Genomic DNA, 19,901 nt, shown 5'->3' on the forward strand with positions numbered 1-19,901 from the left:
TTTCTGTGTGTGTGTGTGTGTGATATGAATATACAATTTTTAAGCTAAACTCCAGACTTCATTCAGATTTGACCAGCTTCCCCACTCATGTTCCTTGTTCTGATCCTGGGTCCCACATTCCATATGAGTGCTGTGTCTCCTCAGGCTCCTCTGGTCTGTGACAGTTTCTGAGACTTTGTTTTTTATCACCTTGACAATTTCAAGGAGTACTAGTTGGGTATAGTGTAGACTATCCCTCAGTTTGGGTTAGTTTGATGTCTTTCTTGTGGTTAGATTGGGGTTGTGGGTTTTTAGGAAGAAGGCCAGAGAGTTGGCCTTCTCATCACATCGGATCAAGGGCACACACCATTGATAAGACTCTATCACTGTCACATTAGGCTGGATCACTTGGCCAAGGTGGTATTTCCAGCTTTCTCCATTGTGGAGTTACTCTCATCCTCTTTCCCTATTCTGTTCTTTAGAAGCAAAGTCACCAAGTGCAGCCTACACTCTGGAAGGATCGTGGGGGCAGGGAGTAGTACATCATTATTTGAAATTCTTCTGTAGGAAAGAATTTGTTTCTTCTCTTGTATTTATGTATTAATTCAGTCATTTATGTCAGTTTGGATTCATGGATATTTATTTTCCAATTTGGAATTAATCTAAAAGTCCATTATTTATTTTGTTATTTAAATTGGTCCAATTTGGCCACTGGGAGCTCTTTTGGGTACCCTCTGTTCTTTTGATATGCACCCATCCCTTTGTTTCTTTGCAACTTCCTTACTTTCCAGCATTTACGTGATGCTCCAGGCTCATCTCGTATCAGTCCTGTCCCAACCCTAGCATCAGCCACTTCTCCAAGGAGCATGGTTCCTTTCATTGGTGAGTGGCCTTAGAAACCAAGATCTAGGTGCCGGGTGTGCTTATTTCTCCTGGGGTGACACTTCTAGGCCCTGTCAGCAGCGGAGCTAGGAAATATCTGTGCGTACTTACCCGGGTAGACACCCATGTCCCTCCACCGTGTTGTAACTAATAGCTATTTTCATATAAAAATGAAATTGTTTTATATTTACAAGTCTTGTCCCTCCCCAACCTTACTAAAATTGTCTTGCTTTTAGACAAATTAAAATTGTCCATTTTATCTCCTCTCATCCCACAACAACTTGTGTGAAGTCACGACCATTGTTATCCCATTACAGAGAGGGAAACTGAGGCTTAGAGAGTTTAAGTAACTTGCACAGATAACACACTCCTGGAAAGAAGCCTCAAACTCAAGAGGCCCGGAAGCCCTGCTCTGTGCTGCCCCCTTGTGTCCTGATGGCCTTCAAGAGGCTGACCGCTACACTCAATGGTTGGCATTATAATGATGACCAAGGACCCACTACACACCAAGCATCTGAGAGACAGGGGTACTCCCTCCCACCCCCCGCCATCCAGGGCTCCGGAAGTGAGTCACTGTTGGGACAAATGGAATCGTGCTGTCATTAACAAGACAGACCACATTCGTGGTCAGGGGCATGGTCCAGAGCAAATGCCCCTGGGAGCTGGATGTAGTCCAGGGTGCTCGACCCCAGGGAAGGGCTGGTATCAGGCCAGTTGGGAAGAAGCCATGTGGGCACAGGTGGTAGGGAAGGGGGTTGCCCAGCGGGCTGGCACTGGGAGGCTGTGGGCTCAGAATTCTCCATCTGGTGCTTGCCCCTGCCCAGGGCCTCTCAACAGCCTCCCCGCCCACCCAACTTTCTGCAGCTTAACCCTTCAGGGCTCAGCTCAGGTGTGGCATGAGGCCCTTCCTGAGCCCCCAACCTCCATAGGCCAGTGTCTCCCCTCAGTCCTCTCAGCCCCCAGGCCTGAACCAGCACAGTGCTCCTGTTTCTACCTGTCAGTACCTGGCTGCATGTGTGGCTCCTTCACAAGCCACAGAGGGCAGGCAGGAACCAGCTCGGCCACCTCGGGCCCAGCACCAAGTCCTGAAGGAAAAGATGTATGGATGCTTGATGACTGCTCTCTGGAGCACCACATGGAAGACTGGGAGGAGCCTGGGAGACGTGGTACAGCAGACAGCACCCTGGCTGCCTCTCCTTCGGGGAAGGAGTGAAGGGACCGATGACGGAAACTTTGAAATTCACACCCCAGCCAGAGTTCTCTGGCTTGCTAGTCTTTGGGAAGCCTGGCACCTGGGCTACCCACTCCTGTCATAGCTCAGTGGCCACCGATGACAGCTGATTGTCTCCTGAAGGCCCTCTGGTCCCTGGGCCCAGATAAAATTGGGCTGCTCAGAAAGTCTGGTTCAACGGCCCAAACGTCCTTGGTTCCAGTGGCTGTGCTGTCACTTTCCTGCCAGGCAATCCCAGACAAACCACTGTATCCCATTGCTGGGCCCCAGTGAGCACATGGCTCTGGGGCAGGTGTGGCATATCACAGGCCTGTGCTAAATGGGGACTCCTGCTTAGGGGTGCTGATGCAGGAGTTTCCTAGGGAATGGGTCACCCCTGTGCAGTCTGCAGGGCTTTGTAGGAGCTTTAGGACATGCTCATCATTCCCAAACCATGCACTGAAAAACCACACTGGGACCCAGAAATCCACCCCCCACAAAACACACACACACACACACACACACACACACACACACACACACACACACAGCCCTGTTTGCTGGTCCTGAAGAAGCCTTGCCCAGGAAGGCACTCTGACAGAGAGTGAAACAAGGAAGGTTTTCTAGAGGAAGGACACCCAGAACTGGCTCCCCAGGGTGGGCTTGCTCCCAAAGAGCAAGAAGAGAGGGTGCTCCAGTCAGAGGTGTGGGTCCCACCAGGGCTTTAAGGAAGACCATCCTGATGTCAGCCGCACACCCTGCTGAATGCCAAAAGGGAAGTGGGGCTTAGTTTATTAATGCTCAGCCTTGTTCCCCACAAGGAATTGAGGCAGCTCACAAAACCCAGAAGCTTGAAATGTCAGAAAATGAGTGGGATAGTTGGGTGAAGGGAAAGAATCATGGCAGGAAAGGAAGATGAAGCCAGGAGTCCCCACTCACTGGGCTTGAAGACCTAGAACACCTGCCAGAGGTAGTCACAAGTCACTCTGAGCTCCCTAGAGGCTGAGGAGAAGAGTGAAAGCAGACCCAGTTTCCCTATCTGACGTGGGAGGATGAAAACACAACCAGCGCTCTGGAGAAACATCTTCTGTTGCCATCACCTGCTTCCTGGAGGATGCACCCTTTCCTCATTTCAGGGCTGAGCTCCTCTCTCCTCCAGTTCCTTCAGGCTGGAGTGGGCTTATTGTCTCTGCTCCTACAATTCCTGGATCCCATGTGTTCTACTAAGGTAGGATTTTCCCCTTCCCTCTTCCTCTCCTTCCCCCCTCCAGTCCCAGCAAGCAGTAAGACTGGGAATATTTGTTGAAAAGATGGGTAAGTGAAAACTCTTGGCCAGTGCAGAAACACTGATGTCTGTACATTTCACCCAGTGCCTGGGCATCTATCTGGTCAGAGAAGTGGGAGCCCCTCCTCTGCAGGGAGGAGGCAAGCAGAGGCAGAGGATGGGGGGCTGGACCAACCCAAACTTTCCAGGCTGTGTTGGTTAAGGAGCTTCTCACCAGCTCCAGGGAGGTGGGAATTTGGGTTTCGAGTGAAGCTACAGGTGGAGGCTCAGGCAGAAAACTTGGCCTTAGCAGTGACAGAGGTGGTGTTGACCAATTTCTGGATCTTTCAGCCTTGTTGGGACAGGGATTTGGGGCTGAGCTGCTGTGACCCAGTGTGTACTGAGCTCAGCACACTCTGTTCAGCCCCACCTGGATGATGGCCATTTGATACATTGTTTAATGCTGGCCATTTACCCTTGTGTGTAGGACAAAGGCAGGAGGGTTCCCTAGAGGAGACCACAAGGCTGTGGGTCAGGGGCCACCCACTGTTCCCCAACCTTCAAGAGTCCCCTCTCCAGCCTGTTTTCTTCTCTCAAACGGAGATAAGCAGAATAAGGCTGTAGATTCAGTGATCACTAAGCAACAGCTTAGTAAAAGGCCCCGCACGTAGTAGGTTCTCAAGAAAGATGTTTGCCTGTGATGAATATGGAGCAGAGAGCCAGCGCAGCGCGCTGACTTGCCCAAGGTCACGCAGCTGGGGCCAGATCCGACCCCTGGAGGCCTGACTCCAGCGGGCTGGGTTTGTCTGGAGCCAGCTTGGGGGAGCGGTGCTTGGAGGAGCGGACGCGGACGTGGGCGGGAAGGGACTTCTATTTTGGAGCTGGTGAGAGGAGCGCGGGACGCGGAGGGGGCTGGGTCCCTCCCCGGTCTCCCTGCGCCCCAGTCACCTTCCCGCGACCCTTCCCGGGAGGGGCGTCCCGGGTGGGTAGAGGGGGAGGTAGGAGGGGCGGGCAGACGGTTACCTCATCTCCGCCTCCGGGAGGCTCCGCGCGCCCGCTCGCTCGCGCCGCTGGCTGGGGAGGCGATTCAGGGCGCCGGAGCGACAGAAGGACGGAGGGACGGAGGCTCCGAGAGGCAGCGCTGTCCTCGCGCCCCGCTCCGCTGCAGGACCCGCTGCAGGACCCGCCAGGAGGTCGGACCTCGGTGCTCCGACTGCGGGCGGAGCCCCCAGTCTCGCTGCGGATCGGAGGCGGCGGTGTCTGCGCGGCGCACGGCGGGGTCTGTTCTCTCCCGAGCTCCGGCACCTGCCGGAGCTGCTCGTGCGTCCTCCGTCGGCCTGCTCGACTATCTGTCTGCCCTCCCGCCGCCTGCTCCGTCCTCTGGCCTGGCCTCTCCGGGTCCCGGGTGTTCCGGGGGGCGATGAGGAGCGTGGGGTCGGGGCGCACGGGGCCGGGCACGCGGAGCGCACGGCGCGGCGCTGGCCCATGAGGCTTTCCAGCGCAGGGCGCGGCAGCGCGCGCGGGCCATGGGGGGCAGCCTGCGGGTGGCCGTGCTGGGCGCCCCTGGCGTGGGCAAGACGGCCATCATCCGCCAGTTCCTGTTCGGTGACTACCCGGAGCGCCACCGGCCCACGGACGGGCCACGCCTCTACCGGCCCGCGGTGCTGCTCGACGGCGCGGTCTACGACCTGAGCATCCGGGACGGCGACGGCGCTCCCCCGAGTCAGAACCCCGGGGGTCCAGAGGTAGCGGCTCGAGGGGCGGGCAGGGGCGTGTGACAGCGTGTGGGGGTGGGGATGTGCTTGGTGCACACGTGCATGTCCGCCTGGACAGCCCGGGAATGCCCAACTGTGTTCATGGATTGAAGGATGAATGTGTCCTGGTGGTTTGTGTGTCTCTCCTTCTTGCCGGCCTGGAGTTGCCCACGATCAGGCCAGGGGATTTTGAAACACACGTAAGTGCCTGTATATTTGTCTGCCTCCACTGGTGGGTCTGGATCAGTGCATGACGGAGCATGGTTGTGCCTTCCTGAGGGTGAGCATTGTATGTTTGGGACCTTAAGCAGAGCCTCGGTGGGGGAGAAAGGGGCCAGACACAGGGGTGTACCGTCAGGGGTGGGAGGAGTTGTCATTCTCTGCTCCCTTATTCCTGTGACTTGGTTGGAGCAAAGCCTCATTTCCTTAATTTATGCAAAGTCCAGGACAGACTTTGAATTCTTGGAGCTGGATGCCTGGGAGAGGTGAAGAGGAAAGAGCAAGTGGGATTAAGCAGGGCTTCCTGGAGGGGGGGAAGGGGGGGAAGAGGGGGGTGACAATTGGGCTGACCCTGGAATGATGAGTGAAGTTTCTTTCTTTTTTTTTTTTTATGTTTATTTATCTTTGAGAGAGGGAGAGGGAGAATCCGAACCAGGCTCTAGGCTCTGAGCTGTCAGCACAGAGCCCGATGTGGGGCTTGAACCCACGAACCATGAGATCATGACCTGAGCCAAAGTGAGAGGCCTAACCAACAAAGCCACCCAGGCGCCCCTAATGAGTCAAGTCTTGATTAAAGGAAGTGGCAGAAGCCTTCCACGTGCAAAGAACAGCATGTGTTTAGGCGGGGAGGCCTGAATGTGCACAGCTGCCCATCATCAGTGATCTCTGAGGGCCTGGGGAACACGGAGCCCGGTGCTTTGGAATTAGTCCTAGAGGCAGCTGTAGTAACCAGGGAGGGAGTGAAGGGGCGTGACCCACGTTGAGCTTCGGAAAGCTGGTAGGAGGAAGAGGAGGGGTGGGCTGAGAGGAGGCCGAGAGTGAAGGAGGGCTGGTAGCTGACGGGCTTCAGGCACGGGTAGGCATTTTTACCCTGGCGACTGTGAGGACAGTGGGGCCTAGAGAGTTCGGGGGAGATGGCGACGGCTGAGGCCTGAGGATGAACTGTGGGTTTAGTGTCAAGTCCCTTCAGAGGGTCTGGGCGTGGGACAGTGAGAATAGGTCTCTGGCAAACTCCGGCCTCCTGCCCCAGGAGTGGCCGGACCCCAAGGACTGGAGCTTGCAGGACACGGACGCCTTCGTGCTGGTCTACGACATCTGCAGCCCGGACAGTTTCGACTACGTGAAGGCGCTGCGGCAGCGCATCTCAGAGACCAGGTAGGGACGCGGCCACAGGTGTCTGTGGGCGGAGGAGGGGGAGTTTTTGCCAGTCTTGTTGGGCCTTTGCCAGAGGGTAGTGGGTAGGTTCTTCCCCAGTCCTGGCCGCGTGTCGGGCCTGGCAGCTATGCGGTCTTTGGGCCACATGGGTCTCGTGTTTCCCGGGGCGGCTCTCCGGCCACAGGAGTGTACATACCCCCTTGGGGTGGGGTGGGGGTGGGGGGTCTCCGGCCGTGGGCTGTCCGTGTCCGGCACCGCAGCCCTCATTCCCATCTGGCCCCCAGGCCGGCGGGCGCACCCGAGGCGCCCATCCTCGTAGTAGGCAACAAGCGGGACCGGCAGCGGCTGCGTTTCGGGCCCCGGCGCGCGCTGGCCGCCCTGGTGCGCAGGGGCTGGCGCTGCGGCTACCTCGAGTGTTCCGCCAAGTACAACTGGCACGTGCTCCGTCTCTTCCGCGAACTGCTGCGTTGCGCTTTGGTACGCGCGCGTCCCGCGCACCCGGCCTTGCGCCTGCAGGGGGCGCTGCACCCGGCGCGCTGCAGCCTCATGTGACCGAATTGGACGACAACGCCGATGGTGGGGGGAGGGGTCCCAGTTTGATGAACAACCGGGTACCTGGATTGGACGCAGTTGCCCAACTTCTCTCGGATTGGACTAGGCAAAGTCTCCTCCTTGATTGGATTTGGAAACCTCCCACCCAGTCTCCTGGGCGACAGGACTCTTTGTGCCTCATTGGACCCAACCAGGCCCCAAGCTACATTGGGCAAGATAAGTCCTTTCTGGGACCTCATTGGGTTACAATCCCACTGGATGAAAGGGACTTGCTATGAATCTGATTGGAAGTTCTCAGGTAGCTTCTGGGGTTTCAGTGAACAATCTTAAATCACACCTCTCAGGAGGTAATAAAGGGGGAACCAATGCAAGCATACAAGTGTACCTAGCATTTCTTGGGTGGGTAGCATGATCTTAACCTTAGAGGCCAGAGTTGCCAGGCATTGCTCTCTGGCAGTTAATGCCAGAATCCCGACATGGATTAAGGGGCCCCCAAAGGTACGCCAGGAAGCAGACACAAGTGGCTGGAACAAATACTTTACTGTCAGGCTCTGCAGGCCAGAGGACCTCAGGAAGGGTCCTCACTGGCCTCCTCTAAGGCATTCAATAATATTAGTAATTAAATAGCAACGCTCATCCCCCAACCGGAATGTACAACAGAGGTCCCATTGTGCCATGTGGTCCCAAGGGGTCTGGTCCCATGAGGTCTGGTACCCAAGAGGCAGGGGTGGGGGGGGCTCCCTGATGCAGAGGGGTTAAGGCCACAAAGGAAAAGGAAAAAAAGGAATGGGGTCCAGGGGCAGCTGGGCTGGTTCATCACATCCAGGAATCCGGCTCTCCCCTTGGGCTCACTGAGTGCAAGGCATGCCAGGACCCAGGCTCTGTGGATCCAGATGGGCGGCGAGGGCCCCGTGGCGTTGGGATGCGTGAAGGTTTTCGGTCTGGCTGTGTGTCCACCCGGCCCCGTGCCCAGGTCCTCGGGAGCTCCAGGCCAGCCAAGGGGCTCCCAGGTGCATCTGGTGGGCCCCCTACACCAGGGCAGGGGCTGCCTTCATCAGAAGAGCTGGACAGGACTGGGCCTCGGGGTCCGGGCAGCCCATTGGCCATCCGGCTAGAGTCCCCAGGTTGGCCACACTTGCTACCCAGGACACTGAGGGATGAAGAGGAGGAGCTGGAGGAACAGTAGGCTGAGTCAGAAGCTGGAGGGTCTGGGGGCCGAGCTGGGTCAGAGGCTGGTCCAGGGGGGGTCCCACCAGCAGCAGCCTCAAGGGCTCGGGCATTGGCCAGGAACTCCTCTTCCAAGCGCCGGAACAGTTGCTGCTCCTGCTTCGGGTCAAGCTGCAGGGGGGTGCGGAAGACACTGGCCGGTGTGGTGCCCAGCTCTGGACTGGGGCTGGAGACCCGCAGAGGCCGGGGGGCTGCAGGGCTGCGAGCCCGGGGAGTCTGGGGGCTGCTCCTGCCTGAGCCCCCGCTGACCCTGCCCCGGGGCACCCACGAGTGCTGCCCGTCTCGGTCCCTGCGCACGAGCAGCGTGGTCTGCTCCTCACGGCTCTGGCTCCGGGCCCGTCGGGCAGGGCTGGGGGCCAACAGCTGGGTTCCCCTGCCTCCTGGGGCCCCACGCGGCCGCCCTCGATCCAGCCGGTCTCGGGACTGGCTGCGTGGAGCTGGAGGCCGTCTTGGAGAGGCCGGGGTGCCTGTGGTCAGCCTCCGGCTGGGTCGCTCCCTCCGGGAGCCAGTGCCTGAGTCTTCACTGCGGGCACCAAGGGGGCCGCTCTGGGCTGAGGAGGCTGAGGAGTCACTGTCCCCAGAGCAGCGGCGGGAGCGGGGATGGGGGGGCAGCTGGTCCCGGACCCTGGGGCAGGGGAACAAGAGAGAGAGAGATGGGGCATCTCAAGAGAGGACTGGCGTGTGGAAAGAGCAGGCAGAGGAAGGAACAAGCAGCTGAGTGGTTGGGGCTGGGGAAGACACCTGTGGTGGGGGTGGGGGTGGGGGTGGGGGCAATCAAGGGCTTCTGTCCTGGGGACTTCCAGAGAGAAGTGAGCCACTGGGCAGCAGCTTCCGGCAGCCACCCCCCCCCCCCCTCCAGGCAGCAGAAAAAGCCAGGCTCTGAGCTCCCCCTCCCCAGGCCTCCAGCTTCCTGGGTAGGCCAGAGGGAAGCGGTAGGACTGGCCGACGCCCAGCCCCCAGGGCCCGCCCCAGCTGTGTTGTTGGGTTGCTTGGGTTGCCATGGAGATAGGAAGCCAGGCCTGCCCCCACCCACGGGAACTTTTCCCAGGGTGAGTCACTCTGGAGCACAGGCTCCTTCGTCATCCAGGCCAGGGCGGATGCCCGCCCCCTCTGGACCCCTCACCCCTTTGTCCTAGTGCCTCTCACCTGAGTGGGGTCTCAGTTCCCTCCTTTGAGCTGCGTAAGCTAATGGGCGTCACCTCTGGCCGGGAGCTCCGCCGCTCAGCCCCAGGGGCTGGGCTGCCGGCACGGGGACTGGGGGTGGGAGACACCCTCTGTGGGGAGAAGGTGCGGGCCCGGGACTGGGGCGGGCGATGGGCTGCAAGGTGAGAGGACAGGTGGCATTTGAAGGGTGGAGCCACAGAGACAAGCCCTCTGTTGGCCCGCTCCCCCATCCCCCCATCCCTGCCAGGGGCACTGACCCGAGGAGGAGCAGCGGCAAGGGTCATGCTTGTCCAGATAGTGCTCCAGAGTGTCCCAGCCGCCACCCACGCGCACCATCACGTGGCTCCTCAGCACCTGTGGGAGTCCAGCGTGGACAGGTCACGGCCTGTCTGATGGGCCTGGCAGCCCACTGTGGGCTGCCATCTGCCGGGCAGTCCCAAACTCTTACCCGCACGAAGATGAGGAGACTGGAGTCTCCCACGCGGTACTTCCCCTCTGAGACCTTGATCATGGGAAACTGGTCTGGGCAGGTGCAGTAGCCTAAGATCTCCCTCACCTGAGGCCAGAGAGGAGAGGCTGGAGGTCAGGGATCAAGTCTCTCCTCCTGGGCCTGATGTCAGCAGCTCCAGGGTCAGGAGGAAGCAGGTCCTTCCGGGGAAAGGGGACATAGATCGTGTTGCCCCAGACTTGGTTGCAGCCTCTACATTTGACCTTTCACCAGCTCTCCTTCCCCTCTGGCTATCGGAGGTCAGGGTCTGTGGTCAGGCCAGGGCTTGGGACCCCAGTGAGGCACAACCCTGTGGCCCCTGAGCCTGGGGAAGCCCTGGAACCCATCCTCACTCCCTGCCCCCTTCACCTACTTCACAGACATGTAGGCTGAGGCCCACAGGGAGGCCAGGTTCTGGGAGGACGCAGGCCATGGGACACGAGTGCAGGGAACCCACACCACATCAGTGTCAAAGACACGTAGAGTACACCACCCAGCATGCACACACAGGCACACATCTGCCCACATGCCCCACCCCCGCCCCTAAGCCAGGAGCTGCCAGGCTGGCTATGTGGGCGGCCCTGCCCGCCTCCCAGCCCACAGTGGAGCCAGAGGAAATGAGCAGGTGGAGCCTCGGGTGACCCTGTGCCCACGACAGGGGAGGGGTGACAGCCTCTGCCCACGGATTCCGGCTACCCCCTCTGGGACAGGCACATCATAGTCCTGCCCTTCTGATAAGAAGGCAACTCTTGGCCAGGCTGCGGGGGTGTCAGGGATACCTAGGTCCTGGGAAAAGGAGGAGGGAGCTGGGGGTGGGGTCCAGCACCTCCTGTGCTCACAGTAGAGCTAATCCTGTCCTCCTAAGAGGACCTCTGGCTCCTAGCAGCAGTGGCAGCTCTGGGCCTGGCTTCCCAGATAAGCCCCTGGAGACTGGGTGGGCCTGTAGAGCCCCCCGGGACCTGCCCTAGGCACTCACTGAGAGCCTACTGTGTGCCAGGCACCTTGCTCAGGGCCAAGCGTGACAGGTACCCACTCAACCTCAAGCTCTGTGATGTTGTGGATGCAACTGTCCACTCAAGTGCATACAGAGGGGTTCAAATCATGCGGCCCCCTGGATGAAGGAACTGATCTGGCACAGGGGAAGCGCATAAGGGGGGAGCTCACATTTTATCCCAGGCCCTACTGGGTCTCGTGACCTCAACCAGCACCTCTCTGGCTCTGCTTATCTCCTTGGGGCCAGGTATACACTTGGTGCTCAATATGTGCACCCACTCCATGGGGCAGGCTGTCCCATCGCTGGCGCACGGTGGGGGCACAAGCAGGGCCATGAGCACGCACACTCACTGGTGGACTCACCAGCTCGTCCAGGTTGCGCAGGTCGCTGGGAGTCATGCGGGGCCCACGGGCAGGAGCCCCTGCCACGGTGACAGTTTCGGTGGCATCCTCCTCAGCAGCAGGTGCACTGGGGGCCGGGGGCGCGGCGCGGAGCTCCCGCTCAATCTCCTGCTCAAACTGCACGAGGCGAGGGGCGAGCAGGCCGAGGCGGGCCCCACGCCGCGCCACCTCCAGCAGGCACAGCACCACGCTTTTCTCGTTCTTCCGCAGCACCAGGTCCTCAGTCTCAAACATGAGCACTTCAGGCACACCCAACTCTGTTCGGCACCAGCCGATGAAAGTGGCCACGTTGTCTCGGGCCATGAAAGAGCCGGGCACCACGCTGTGTGCCTGGAAGGCCACGCCGCGGGCCGGGCGGGCAGCGGCCAAAGCGCGGGCGGCCTCAGTGACGGCGTTGGCATGTTGGCACAGGGTGGTGCCTGTGGCCAGCCCCGTCAGGAAGCCCTCGCCACCACTGGGCAGACCCAGGCCATACAAGGCGTTGAGCCACTCAGCTAGGTCCTCTTTCATGGCCTCCACGTAGGCCTCACTTGAGCGGAACGGCCGCACACTCTTGGCTGCCGAGCCCGCGATGCCCGCCACTGGGTCCGCCATGGCCGGGCCGGCCGAGTCACTGTGGGTGGGCAGGGACACAGGAATGCTGTGAGGACTCAGCACAGACTAAGCCCCAGACCATCCGCACTCGCCTGTCATCTCAGGCCAAATGCCTGGTTGCGCGTGCTGGCTGTGAGAAAGTACACTGTACCTCAGTTTCCTCGTCTATGAAATGGGTACAATATTACCTTCCTAATGGGATAATTTGCATGAAAGATTTAGTATCTATAAATGTTTGCTATTTTGCTATTTGGGGGTGGGGCAATGGGGGAATTGGCTGTGTCCTCCCTCCCACAAAGGGACGCATTTGTGGGATCCTTATTGCCCTTATTGCAATGCATCCTTATTGCCCAATACGGTGGGTGAAAAGCGGAGCCCTAGAGAGATGAAGCCCACAGCCCTGCACTCAATGGACAGGCAGGACAGGAATCCAGGTCCCAACCACAGCAATGGCTAGCTCCATCGCTCAAGGCTGATGCCCCTCCCACCTCCTCTGGGAAGGTGCGGGGTCCTCCCTCAGCTCCCCTTCCGTGAGGACTGTGCCATTATAACAACGACGTAACAGCAGTAATAGTAACAGTAAAGTCAATGCCCCTGCCCAGGGCTGAGTGCCAGTGATATTATCTCCATTTTACAGATGAGGAAACTGAGGTGCAGAGAGGGTAAGAGCTCACTCAAGGTCGCAGAGCAGAGGATGGCAAAGCCAGGCCGACGTGAGCCGCGCGGCTGATCCCCAGCGCCGTGGGCAGCCCGGTGGCCGGAGCGAGGCCCCGCCTCCTCCGAGGAGCCTCCCTAGCGCCGCAGGCCGGGTGCGTGAGGGTCGGGACTCAGAACGGCCTCCGACAGCCCCGGCTGTCCTCCGGGCTTCGGCCCAGAGAGGGTGCGGGCTGCCCAAGGTCACACAGCTCGGGGGAACAGAGGCCGCAGCCTCCAGGTCCCCGGGAGTGCGCGCCAGGCAGGGGGTGCTGGGGGTCCCCGCGCTCACCTGGCTCATCCTGCGGCCTCGGGGAGCATCGCCCCGGCGGGGCCGAGCGGGCCGGGCCGCCGCAGGGAGGCGCCGCCCGAGCCACAGCAATCCGGTCCCGCGGCTGAGGCCTCCGCACCCGCCCGCTGTCTCCGCCCCGCCTCCCTGGAATTCGGCTCCGGCCCGAGGGGGCGGGCGGGGCCGCGCGCTCTTAAAGGGGCAGCGCAGTTCCCGGGTGGTGGACGGAGAGAGGGAGGAGCTGGAGTCTCCTGACTGGGGGGTGGGAGGAGCGGGACCAGGGCCCTACCAGCCCAGACTCGCCATCCCTGCCCAAGCTAGTCCCTTGAGTCCCTTCCAACCCTCCTTGGTCTGTTGGAGAGAGGTTTGGGCTGCCCCCTCCCCAGATATCGGCCTCCCCGGGCGGGCTGCACGGCCTGTTCCCAAGAGGAGCTCAGGAAGCGATAGGGACTAGGGCTGCAAAGTCACCTCCGTCTGGAGTGAACCTCCCCATGTCAGATAAATGAGGCCCGAGCGACCGGGATGGGAGCTTCCTACCGGCAGTGGGGGCCTTGTGGAGGGGAGGATGGCCTGTTGTGTCCACCCGACGTCCCACTCTCACCGAATCCTCATCTTTTATGTGGAGGTTAGGGAAACCTGTTTCTCCGATGAGAACACTGAGGCTCAGAGGGGTAGGCTGGTGGCTAAAGCCTGTGGGTCTGACACCTTGGCCCCTGCCCTTCCCCGGGAGGCCAGTCCCCTACCACGTCTGGTTGCCCAAGTCAGGCACAGAATTAAGGGGACAGGAGGTTAAGAAGGAGCCTGGGTAGGTTTGGCTTGGGAGGGTTAATCGCTGCTAGTTTCTTTTCAAACTGCAGAGGAGGGACCTGGCTGGGATCTGCGGGAAATCCTGCCCCCCCCCCCGCCCCCCCCCTCCTGCTGCTGGCTGGGCGGGCGGGGACAGCTGACCTGGCTGGGCTGCAGCCTTGCTGGCCAGGCGGGGCCATCCTTGGGGGAAGTGCCACCAACAATAGCCAAGTCTCAGAGCTTTAATAAAGTGCCTACTGTGTGCCAGGGCTGCTCTGTGCCCTTGACCTGGACTGGTCAGGTCCCCTCTATGAGGGACTCTCTTTTCCCCAGACTAGGTCTCAGGAGAGTAGCTCAGGGTTTGAACATGGCTATTATGGGAATACTCTCATGCAAGGATCAGGGGCATTTGTTGAGTACTTACTGTGTGCCAGACCTTCTGGTGCTAGGCTGCTCACATGCATCATCTCACTGAGTCCTCATGACTGAGTGGGCTCACACCCCAGTGTCCTAGATACCCAGGTGGTTCCAATCAACCCTCTCCTCCAGCACCCCCACCTACAAAGAGTGAGGAAGGCGGGTAACTAGTAATAGTAATAGCTAACACTTACTTGGCACCTACTGTGTGATGGGTCTCATCTGGCACTGGGAACTGAGAGCAAAAAGTGGGGAAGGAAACAGCCAGTTCTCAGGGTTCCCAGTGTGGTAGGAAGGGAGCCCCTGGGCTGAAACAGGGATGAGGCACTAGGGAGGACAGAGCACAGGGACCAGGTGAGGGGACTGGGAGTGTGGGGTGGGATGAGCCTGAAGTTTTGAATCAGTGGTCGGGGAAGGAGCTAAGAGAAGGAGCTGTGGGGATGGCTGGAAGGAGAGTGTTTCAGATAGAGGGAATGGCCAGTGTAAAGGTCCTGAGGTGGGCGTGTGGTTGGTGTGTTCAAGAAAGAGTTAGAAGGCCTGTGAGGCTAGGGTGAAGGTAGGGATGAAGATAAAGGGATTGGGGGCAGATTGAGTGGGGCTTTGCAGGCCATGCCTCTCGGCAGGGACATGGGAGCCATGGAAGGATTTAGAGCAGGGGAGGGGTGTGACCTGACTTAGGTCTTAACAGGTACTCTGTGGTTGCTGTAGTGGGCAGGCAGGAACCCCAGAGGAGACCAGGTGGTGCCAGTGAGGGTGGTGGAGTATGGTGCCTCCTGGCTGTATTTGAAGGGAAAGCCGGTGGGATGTGCTGGTGAGTTGGGTGTGAATGTGAGGACAGAGTTAGGAATGGTTCCTCGGTCTGGGACTGCTGATACCTGGGGAGGAGAGGCTGCTGGAGATGGGGCAGGGGAATTCGGGGATCAGGGTGGAAGATCAAGATATGGAAACTAAGTAATTTAGTCCTCAAAATCATCCTATGTGGTATGATGTTTTTATGTGTTCTCATCTTATAATTTGAGGAAACTGAGGCCCAGAGAGGACAAGGGATGTGTGTGGTCAGTAGGTAGCTGTGCAGGAATTTGATTCCTGCTTATTATCTACCTTGCTGAACTTCAGGGATCTGGACATAACAGGTTAGATTGAACCTGGGCTCTGCTCTTGGTCACTGGGTGAGATAGTTAAGCTCTCTGAGCCTCAGTGATACTATCTGTAAAATGGGACAACAGTAGTAGTCAGATCATAGAGTTGTGAAAATGGTATCATTAGTTAGCAGTCAGGGCATATGTCTGCTACTCCTCTGAGGAGGAGGGGATGGGGGCGGGGGCTTGCTTCTCCCTGTCTCCCGTACCCTGAGCCCAGAGGCCCACTCCAGACCACAGGCTCCAACAGTCTGATTACAGGACAGGCAGCAAGTGTAGGGCTGACTGGCATGGCCAGACTCCTGGCCCAGGCCATGGAGGACCTTGGCTTTAACCCCCTCTGTTGTGTGGTGGCCTCTCCTGTTCCTTGCAGGACCAAGGGAAGTCACAGGAACTGCTGGAGGGACAGGAGGTTTGGGCTATGGTTTGGGCTATGTCCTGGACCCATTCCCACAGACCCCGGAAGCCACTCTGGTGTATAGAATGCTGTGCCCCCAGTGCAGGCATGGTCTTGCCTGTGGCCAGTGGGCACATGGCCAGATTTCTTGCCTTCACTGCTGGGTGCCAGGGGATAGTGTTGTTGGCCTTGGTTGCAGATGGAGGTCAGATGATGGCCAGGGAGTATTCAAGCAAAACCCTCACTGGCAGGACTCAGCCCTGGTACCAGGCAGCTCAGGGGCTGGTTGGGTCTACTCAAAGCTCTGCAGGCTAGATTGAGCCTGTGAGCACAGCCTGGCTGAGTGAGTGACCCACAGGGGTCCTGAAGCTGCTCTGTCCCGATGTGGACCCAACCATGATTGACTGCTTGCTCCTGTCCCGGCTGTGGGACAAGTGACCCTGAGCTGCCTCCCGTGCCCTCCATGAGAGAAACCAGAAAGCCCCAGAGGGCCTGCTTTCCAACCTTGCCTCCATTACGCTGCTCATTGCCTGCCCTGTGCCCGGCAGCTCTCAGTGAGCCAGCTCTTGGCCCCGGTGTCTGGGGGCTTGGCTCTGGTCACTGCACTGTCCTTGGCCCCACAGCAGCTGCAGCCCTGGAGCCCGACGTTCCCTCCCGTGGAGCAGGTGAGCCGCTGCCTGCAGCCTGTTCACGTGCGGGGCATAGACGGGTCTCCCCACTGACTCTTCAACCTTTGCCCAGGACTGTGGAGTGTGGCCTAGTGGAACCATGAGGCTGCGATGTAAATTTTTATTCCAAGTGTGAGTGACCAAGAGCTCTTGGAGAGTTTGGGGCAGGGTGTGGAACCTGACCAGGACCTTTTTCTGAGACTTCTTCCTCCCATCTCCCCTGCTCCTGGCTACCACTGCCCCTGCTTTCCATCCTCTTCCACTTCCAAGGGCACTGAGCAGCTTTGTACAGCCCTTTGAGACAGGGCTTGGAACTCATGCTGTCTGAGGTCCTCTGGGGCCGGTGCAGTCCAGACGTTTCTTTTGGCTAAGAGAAATCTCGGCCCTTCTTTTTTTTTTTTTTTTTTTTTTTTTACGTTTTTATTTATTTTTGGGACAGAGAGAGACAGAGCATGAACGGGGGAGGGGCAGAGAGAGAGGGAGACACAGAATGGGAAACAGGCTCCAGGCTCCGAGCCATCAGCCCAGAGCCTGACGCGGGGCTCGAACTCACGGACCGCGAGATCGTGACCTGGCTGAAGTCGGACGCTTAACCGACTGCGCCACCCAGGGGCCCCCTAAATCTCGGCCCTTCTGACATGAACACTTCCGCTCCAAGGCCTAGGCACCTGGGACGTCAATACCTCTTACAGGGCTATTTAGTGCTAGTGACAAGCCCCTCTCTAGGCAGGGACACGAGTGATTTCCTGGGGCAGCTTCAAGCTCCAGGCAGGAGCTGGTCGCATGTGATGGGCTTCTGTGCAGCAGGTCCCCATGAGGACTGCTTGTTGTGCCTTAGCTCCGGCTGCAGGCCACGGGGGTGGCTAACCCACATCCGTTGCTGCCAGAGCACCCAGCCTTTCGGACACGAGACGCCTGTGTGTGGGGCTCTGTAGACCGCCGCTGGCAAGTCCCGTCTCCTCACCCGGGAGACTCCTACCCCAGACTTCTTAGGAAGTAAACATGGTGAGGTGGTGCTTGGCACGATGCCCAAGGCCGGGCATGTCATGGTTGTTTGGGCCTCAGGGTGTGCACCCTGGCTCTGATGCTTCAGACACCTGCCAAGGCTGAGGCGGGAGCCTCCTGAGCCCCTTGGAGGAGGAGCACTGGTCTGTGTGGCTGGACCGCAGCGAGCAAGCCTGAGCAGGGCCGCTGAGGTCACAGGGGCCTCTGGGGCCAGATGGAGTAGGGCCTTGTGGGTCACGGCAAGTGCAGTGGAAGCCCTTGGAGAGTTTCTAGAATTGCAGGGACTTAAAGTGTCAGGAAGTCACTCTGGCCTCTGTGAGGCAAGGGCTGGAGGGGCCGAGGGAAGCGGGGAGCTCAGTGAGAGGCAACAAACTCGAGGTGGGAGGCCTGGGTGGTTTATACTGTCCTGTACTTGGAAGAGAGCCTGCTGGGCCGGGTCGCGGCTGGGGCTGGGGCAACATGAGACAACTTAGGAGGCAAGGAGGACCGTGAGGTTCCGGATGAGCTGAGGCGGAGGGAGCAGCTGGCTCCCGCCCTGCTGTAAGCCCGTCAGACACCCAGGAGCTGGCGCCTGGGAGATCAGCCAGGCGGTGAGAAGGCCTTCCTTGGTTGAGGTTGAGAGGTCAGAAGAGGAGGAGGGGCAGCAGCCATCAGAGGACTGAGAGAGAGGCATTGACTTGGAACCACTGTGGTCACTGGGGACTTTGAGAACTATGGTATCAGTAGAAACAGACGACTGATTGGAAGTGGGTTCTAGAAAGGGAGAGGAGGTAGGCACTAGGGGAATAGAAAAGTGGCTTGGTATCTAGAGGGGCTGATGAGAGGTTTCCCAAAGATGGGAAAAGCAATGCCTATTCATGAGAAATGACCAGGTAACGTTAAAAGACAAAGCCATAGAGATGTTGAATGTATGCCTAGGTGGGCTGGGAAAGTGCAGAGGACCTGTCCCCATCTGCCCCCGAAGAGCACAGGCGAGTCCTGTGAGCAGTGAGGGGCATATGAGCTCCTCAAAGGTTTCCCAAGGTCTTGCTCTCATTGGGCAGGGGATGGAGGGGAAATAATTTATTCCAAATTCTTATGCCTGCCCCTAGCAAAGGTGGCAATCTCTCCTTGATGCTTCAGACACTAGCTGGCTTTTTAAATATTTTTTTAAAGTTTATTTTTATTTAGTTTGAGAGCGAGCAGGGGAGGGGCAGAGAGAGGGGGAGAGAGAATCCCAAGCAGGCTCTGCACTGCCAGCCTGGAGCCCAACTCCAGGCTCAGAATCACAAGATTGCAATTTGAGCCAAAATCAAGTCAGGCACTTAATCGACCAAGCCACCCAGGGGCCAAACACCCCCCCCCCCCTTTTTTTTTTTTAGCTCCAAAAAACCAGAGTAAAAATTTCATACATGTTAACTTTTGAAATACGGAATAACATAAATGCTAAGAGAAAAGCTGGCGATGTTATTCTTGGGAGTAAGTAGGAGTTACACAGGACTCGGGCTCACTGAGCATCATATTATATGCAGGGTACTTCAGAGCCAGGAGTCCCTAGTTTTCAACATCCCATTTCCAGAAGGCCTCCCCACACAGAGGTCAATCAGGACTACGTGCACAGCCCTGCCCTAGCTGGTTTTTTTTTTTTTTTTTAATGTTTATTTTAGAGAGAGAGAGCACAAGGAGGAAGGCAGGGGCAGAGAAAGAGGGACAGAATCCAAAGCAGGCTCCACTCTGTCAGCGCAAAGCTTGATGCAAGGCTCAAACCCACAAATTTTGAGATCAGGACCTGAGCCGAAGTTGGACACTCAGCCGACTGAGCCATCCAGGTGCCCCTAGTTGGTCTTTTTTGACTTGGTATGTTAAGGCCTGCGTTTCTTTCCAGTGCATCTGGTGATTAACTTATTCGTAGACTGGATTACACACAGTTGCTTACTTGGAAAACCTCATCCCAGGTAGGCACATCAGAGCCTCAATCTCCGAATGCCTGAAATCACCCACACGCAGGAAGGAATCCAGACTTAAATCTGGCCTGGACCTTTCTCTTCATGTAAGTCCAAGAAGAGACAAGACTCACCAAAAAGACATGGAGGCGAAGGGTCTGGGGCTCTTGTCCCTAACAATTTCAGAAGCACGCCCACGGGAAAAAGGCCTGGCCTCTGACGTTGCACAACCAACCGGGGAGAGCTGAACAGTGGCCTCTATTTACCAAGTTCTCGAACCCTGACCCTGTAACATCAAGGAAGTGTCCCATCATGGAGGAGGAAGTAAAAATGGTTCCCGTTAGCAGTCACTGAAACAGACCTTCATTCTGAAGCGTGTGGAGCCTGACTCAGAATGCCACTAAGCCAGGACACAGCCTGGAAGCGGCAGTCACCCGTGTCCGTGTGACCAAAGGGGATGTGCCTAGCCATAGCACGGGGCCCTGACAGCGCTCCTCCCTACAAATCAGATGGACCCGGGCTAGATGTCCCCATCTGCAGATACAGCTCAGGGTCAGAGTGACACCTTGGCTCCGTGCTGGCAGCACCATGACTGACATGGCACCATTCTTTGTTTTCACGTCCCGACCAGGTTTCCCCTCACAGGACACTTGAAGGAGCGGTTATCTGGCGGGTCGGGGCGCACTCCAAGGAGACAAAGCAG

The 19,901-nt window shown here is 58.2% G+C and overlaps 2 protein-coding genes across 3 annotated transcripts; one reads left to right on the top strand and one right to left on the bottom strand.

The window, feature by feature from the left end:
* The first annotated feature begins 4,270 nt into the window (after window positions 1-4,270).
* Window positions 4,271-7,389, top strand: RASL10A (RAS like family 10 member A). 2 transcript variants are annotated; one of them, XM_019814333.3, is made up of 4 exons: window positions 4,271-5,080; window positions 5,254-5,289; window positions 6,339-6,463; window positions 6,748-7,389. In XM_019814333.3, exons 1-4 carry the CDS (start codon window positions 4,862-4,864, stop codon window positions 7,013-7,015), a joined length of 648 nt encoding a protein of 215 aa, XP_019669892.3. In that variant the 5' UTR covers window positions 4,271-4,861; the 3' UTR covers window positions 7,016-7,389. The 2 variants fall into 2 exon arrangements, with proteins under 2 accessions (XP_019669892.3, XP_023097377.1); XM_023241609.2 differs by lacking the exon at window positions 5,254-5,289 and having other exon boundaries at window positions 4,312-5,080.
* Window positions 7,390-7,536: 147 nt separating this feature from the next.
* On the bottom strand, window positions 7,537-13,022 carry GAS2L1 (growth arrest specific 2 like 1). Its single transcript, XM_023241601.2, has 6 exons — window positions 12,868-13,022; window positions 11,250-11,901; window positions 9,855-9,962; window positions 9,664-9,760; window positions 9,389-9,560; window positions 7,537-8,867 (listed from the first exon to the last, which is right to left on the bottom strand). The coding sequence occupies exons 2-6, from the start codon at window positions 11,880-11,882 to the stop codon at window positions 7,832-7,834; spliced, it is 2,046 nt and encodes a 681-aa protein (XP_023097369.1). The 5' UTR covers window positions 11,883-11,901; window positions 12,868-13,022; the 3' UTR covers window positions 7,537-7,831.
* Window positions 13,023-19,901: the final 6,879 nt, after the last annotated feature.

Source organism: Felis catus, chromosome D3 (assembly GCF_018350175.1).
Source record: "Felis catus isolate Fca126 chromosome D3, F.catus_Fca126_mat1.0, whole genome shotgun sequence".
NCBI lineage: Eukaryota > Metazoa > Chordata > Mammalia > Carnivora > Felidae > Felis > Felis catus.